This window comes from Oryzias latipes, chromosome 21, assembly GCF_053564925.1.
Source record: "Oryzias latipes strain Hd-rR chromosome 21, Olatipes_Hd-rR_3.1".
Lineage (NCBI taxonomy): Eukaryota > Metazoa > Chordata > Actinopteri > Beloniformes > Adrianichthyidae > Oryzias > Oryzias latipes.
This window is the reverse complement of record NC_136257.1, coordinates 33,936,501-33,942,500: the sequence shown is the minus strand read 5'-3', so window position 1 is coordinate 33,942,500 and position 6,000 is coordinate 33,936,501. Positions and strand designations below refer to the sequence as shown.

The 6,000-nt window shown below is 40.2% G+C and overlaps 1 protein-coding gene across 9 annotated transcripts in view; it reads right to left on the bottom strand.

The window, feature by feature from the left end:
• Positions 1 to 6,000, bottom strand: part of pard3bb (par-3 family cell polarity regulator beta b) — a 186,282-nt gene that overhangs the window by 137,054 nt on the left and 43,228 nt on the right. For all 9 annotated transcript variants that reach the window (XM_078939220.1, XM_078939221.1, XM_078939222.1 and 6 more), the window contains one exon: positions 4,549 to 4,640. In XM_078939220.1, coding sequence (XP_078795346.1) covers positions 4,549 to 4,640 — 92 coding nt within the window. The remainder of the gene's footprint in view (positions 1 to 4,548; positions 4,641 to 6,000) is intronic.

The window sequence follows — 6,000 nt, the reverse complement described above, 5'->3', positions numbered from 1 at the left end:
CGCATGACCTTCCACCTCTGACCCTCAACCCCCTCGCCATATGACCCCTCCCCTAAACCTCTACACAAGGAAAAGTAAAAAAACAAAAATATTATGAAGAAGTACTAATAACAGATGATGCATGGAGATGCTGGAGGGCAGAATGATTCAACAGCAAATGACAGACTGCCAGGACCGTAAAAGTTTGTTTGGGCTTCAAAGACTTGGTAATCAATTAGTATGGCCTGGCTGCTGATGCTGTCATTTGGGTTTAATTAGTACCAAGATGACAGGTAACATAAATTATCCTAACCTCATTGTCGACTCACAGTCTCATTCATTAATTGCAAAGCTGTTGGTGCTTAATTGTACATCTCACTTAATGAACGGCAGTAGAAACCATCTCTCCCTCGTTCTCCCCTCTCGCCTCAGAAGAGCGAAATATTAATTACAAAGGCCGACGACGTATGTCGCCTATCAAAGTATCATTTAAAACAAGTAAATGAATCTGAACGAATAAACGCGTCTCATTATTCAAATGAGAATTTGAGCGATTCTGTTGAAACTTCTCAAACATTCAAAGTTGGTTTCAGACCGATCCATAAAACTATGATTAAGATGAAAGATGGAGATATAACAGCAATGTCAATGCTCACATTTGTTCTTAAAGATGGATTCAAAAATAATGATTAAAGGAATCTGTGCCTTCAACAAACAGAAACATCCTTAAAAGCTAAAGTTTCATTAGTGATATGCTGGGGAGAGTGCATGGGAGGAATAATTCATCCGTCTGTCAGGGTCGGACACTTTCATCAATATATGTGAGAGCGAGTGGGCCTCCAAAAACTGCAGAAAGGGAAGGCAGATTTCCACATCAACTTTCTGATTAATAGGCCCCCCTCAGTAACTATGTGCATAACGAATGGAGCGCCTGCAATTTTTCTGGATTTAATCTAATTATGGCCAAAAGTGGAGAAAAAAAGTGACCTATTAGTGATATTACTAATTACTGAATGGTCTATCAGCCTAAGTGTTTTCTCCCAAAGTGAGTTTGATGAATTAGTAGTAATGCATGCTGGGCATTTTCTGTTATATTTATGCATGTTCATCTATGTGAAAGTGATTTACCCGAGGTTAGAGATCATGAAATATCCCCCCAGGAATGGGATTGATGAGGAAAAATGGACGAGTTTTAATATGGAGCCAAAGAGTCAGAAGAACAAAGATGGAAGAAACACCATCATTTTAAAGAGGGTCCATTGAACATCTGATTAATTAAGATCATCTACGACAAAAAATGAAATTAAAACTGTTTCTTTGTGTGTGAAAATGAGAAAAATTCAATCTGTTGTTTAAATTCTTAAGGCAGTATGTCTGCAACAAATGAATTGAAAATTCACCACGCATATTTCTTCTACGGTCTGTGACAGACTGACGACCTGTCCAAGGTGTACTCATCTGTTGCCCTACAGTGGCTGGGATAGGCTCCAGCAACCCTGTAACCCCAAAAAGGATTTAATGGGTTTAGAAGATGGAGGGAGGGAGGGAGGGAGGGAGGGAGGGAGGGAGGGAGGGAGGGATGGATGGAGGGATGGATGGATGGAATTTCTTCAACAGGTTTGGTTGTAGTTTGTGATCATAGCATGTCTCACTTTGAACTGACATTTGCATTTTTAGACCTTAGTCTTTGTAGGAATCTGTTGCAAAAAGATTAAAAAAATAAGAGATTAAAATTGGCTTTCACTTTCGAAAGAGAACATTTTGAGACAAGATTTCAAACAATTGATTTTCCTTTCCTTTTTGCCCAGGGACAGAGTGGTGACCCGTCCAGGTACCGCTCAGTCTTTGCACAGCAACAACTGTGATAGGCTCCAGCAACCATGTGAACCCAAAAGAGATTCAGCAGGTTCTGAAGATGGATGGATAAATGGGAGGATGGTGGATAGATGGATACATTTTACTTTTTGAGCCACTTAACATCCACGTATTTTTTAGGCAGAACAAAACCTTTCAGTTAATTATTTAACTGGCTTTTAACCATTTTTTCAGTTTAAAAGCTGCTTATATGTTACAAATATTTTTACCACCAAAAGGTGGTTTTAGAATAAAAACTTTAAAAATAACTTTATTTGGTCTAAATATTGCAGTGGTTACCGTACCTACAGGCAAAGGCTCATGAAAGTCTTGATGCATGTCAACATTCATGCTAACGAGATGGGCCTCGTTAGCTCTGGCTTTGATTATGTTATCTCAGAGTTTCTCTGTCCGTTTTTCAGCAGTGGTTTGTATCTGACATTTACAAAGAAAGAGCTACACAGTGTCTGTAAAACTTTCAGGAGCTGAAATTAAATAAAGACGGCTGAAAAGAAGACAGAATTACTGCAAGAAGAGTACTTTCTTCACTTCATTGCTCTCAGCAAAAGGCCAAGTGACAATTTGAACAATTACCCTGGAGCCATTACTTCAGTCTGAACCTGGCTGCTTGAGAAGAGACGGATGAGTGTGGGACCGAGTGTGTGCACGTGTGTGTGTGTGTGTGTGTGCGAGGGACAATGATGGGCAGAAAAAGACGGGATGAAGAGAAGAGTGACAGTGAAAGCGTGTGAGGAGACGGAGAGTTTCTCTATTTACAGCCGAAGCTCTCCAGAGTCATTTAGGGCTCCAGCCCTTCAGCGGCGGTTATGGCAGCTGAGCGGCTCTGACACAGAAAAGCACAGAGAGGGAACATTTGTGGAGCTGAAGGCCATCAAGCAGGCAGCCAGATGCAGCAGGAGATAAAGGGACGCCGCTCTGTTGCTGCTTTTCTGGCCCTTCCAGAGCACCAGCAGCTCTAAATGGAGTGGTTTACACAGAGAGTGTGTGGGTGAAGGTGGTACAGATGACCATGACTGATCTTCTTTTGGTCTACGCACACATACATGTGACATTTATTACCACTGTTTAATGCTAACATTTCAACCCGAAGACTGCAGAAAGGTTCAGATCTTCTATCTGCTGGAGCAAACAGAAGTTAAGTCCATACAGACGGCTGAAAAAGTATCTGGAAGTCTCAAAAAAATATAAAAATATATTTGTGTAATGGAGCAGAAATGAGGATTGCCACCAATCTGACTGTTTAAGGGCTCAAACAGGTGTGTTTTCTAAAGCAGGTAACAGCTGGAGGAGCTGGAGGAGAGAAGAGCTTCTTAAAGAAGACGTAACAGGTCTGAGGGTAAATGCTTTCTGCATATAAGGCCATTGTTTAACAGGTGATTTTGAGGATTCTTTGCTTACATTCTGTCTATCACAGATGAATTCCATCACAGACCAAACTCAGCTTTTTAGGTGAGACAACATTCAGAAACTGTGACTGACGAATCATTTTTTGCCACTGAATAATTTTGGACATCAGATGAAAACTCTCCACACTTGTTATTTTATTGTCATAAATAATTAAAAGACCCACCGATGATGGGTCTGTAGTAAAGAGTCCTGCATAAGAAGCTTTTGTTTGAGTTATGAGACACCATTAAAATCTATTGGAAACACTACAAAGGAGGAGATTTTATTCTTTCTTCCTCTTTACGTGTTTTCTGCTCACCTGATCCATGAGATTTTTAAAAGAATCCATCTGTAACGGTTGTGGTTTCAGGAGACGATCACGTCTATGGAGGCAGGAATGGCCTCTGACTCCAGATCTCAGTTATATTTTTTTCTTTTTGCATTAATTTCACTTCCTGCTGTTGCTTTTAGGACATTTTTCCTTTGTGGGATCAACAAATCTAGTGTATTCTTTTATTTCCATTTGTGTGTAAATATGCACAAGCTGACAATAGACACCCCCTGTTTATGATTTGGTTTGGGAAATGAACAGAGAACATTAGAGCTCCTCCTTGGATGGTTTCCTCTCATTAACGTGTTAAGCAGAGAACCTGACCACCTGTGAGAATCACTGTTCCCCAAAGGACTGAAGCGGGCAAACGGGGTTTTCTGTGGGGAACCGGGCGGGCTAAAATCAGGTGTTTGTCCGGTAGCGAGTCTCCAGAGCACAGAGTTCTGCACTCCAGAGGCCAATCAAGTCTGGAGTTCATTGGAGCTGGAGGGACAGTCAGTGGAGAACACGACACAGCAACACCACCACAAACAATCACACAACATCAGTGTCCAAAGAACACGCAGCAGCGTCAATCAAGTCAACGATCATGTCAGTGATGATGACTGAGGCTTTAAAAAAACATGGAGGGGAAAATGGACTTTGTGAAGAAAAAAATCTGACAGGATAAATGACAGAAACCCAACATTAATGGACAAAAAAAGATGACAGAATGTAGAAATTCTCCTTCCAGGTTCAGCAGGAACCATTAAAAAAGGCTGTTTCCCACAGCTCCAGATGACAAAGATGTGAAGAAACGGTGACATCAGCATCTTATTTGTTAGTCTCCGTTTAAAACCAAACCGGTGAATTTGAGCTCTGCCTCTTCATTTATGAAGAAGATGAGAAAAAGGCGGTTCAGGTGAGCATCATCACTCGGTCTGCTCCGGTTGGGTCTTGGTCCATGAGGGTTTCTCGGGACATCGTCCGGGTCTTACCTTCACAGGTGTTTCTTGGCTGAAGGAGCCCTCAATCTCTGTTTGTGGAGTGAGAGCCGAGTCGCTGCTGCTCCTCACCAACAGGGGGGTCCCTGACAAAACAGACAGTCCCGTAAACAAACCATACATTGGGGGTGGGGGTTTATACTGTCAGATTAAAATAATTGTGATTTCAAATCATGCCTTAATACTGATTTTTATGCAACCAGTAAGTTGAGTTTGAGATTTTTAAACTAAACAGACTAAATTATTTCCTTTTTTAACAGTACAGTACCCCCTTCCCATACCGCGGTTCACCTTCGCATTCTGTTTTGCTGATTTCTTTTTTGTGCTTTTCTGTTTCTTTACAGTGCATTGTGTTGTAGGAAATAATTGGTTGAGTCTTGTTTACCAATCTTCTCTTTGCGTTCCTTCCAGAATGCCTTCAGTTTACTAGATCTACCTAAATCTTTGACAGGGATCAGATCTGTTTTCACTCTAGAAAACTGGACTTTTTTTTCCCAATAAAGGTATGAACTTTGAGAGATTAAACCCAATAAAAAAGTGTAAAAATCTTCATGTCTGACAGAAATGTAGAACGTTTGCAGTGAGGAGCTTTACTCCCTTAAAACATCTACATTTATTTAAAATGTTGCCTGTCGAGGGGAATGAACTCCTCTGATAAAGGAGGGAACACTGTAACTACATATCGTCTCAGTGGGTACAGTGAACGTTAGATTTAATGGTCGGTGAGACACTCCACCACACTGCCGGGCGTCTGACCGTGTTTTCTTTAACAAGCAAAAAAGAAAGAACAAAATGAATCAGACATTTGTGGTTGATAACAAGAATGCTGGGAGAAACACATCACTAAGTGATCCGTTATGGTAATATTTGGTTTTTATGCTGTCACGCAGAAAGCGTTACCAAGGGATGTTAATCTACATTTTCCAACAATATGTTTACTGTTTTTGTTTGTTTGTTTTTGAAATACAACACACACACTCACAAACAAACAAGAATTTAAAAATAAAAATGTAAAAACATATATATATATACATTTTTCTCAGACACCGTAAGTTATTTGTCTTATAAAATATTCAATATAACTTTGAACACTTGAACACAAAACCTTGATATACTTTCTGCAGAGACTTTTTTTTTGTCTTCGATAATTGAGTAGAGATACAGCATACAGTTCAGTTCAGGCTGACGTTTCAAACATCATCACTGTCACACAGATCCATGCCTTCAACAAATGAATCGGTTAGTTCAAAAGGGGCCCAAGTCCACAATTTTTATATGTTTTTATATATGTTCTATGATCTTCAAGGGAAAAGCTATCTGATTAAGTGCTGAAAAGTCTGCAGTCCGTTGTAATGTATTGACTATGCTTGACATTTTAAAGCATTAAGTGCAAAATCCCTGGACTTGGGCCTCTCTTGCATGTGTTTAGCTTCATCCCATAGATGG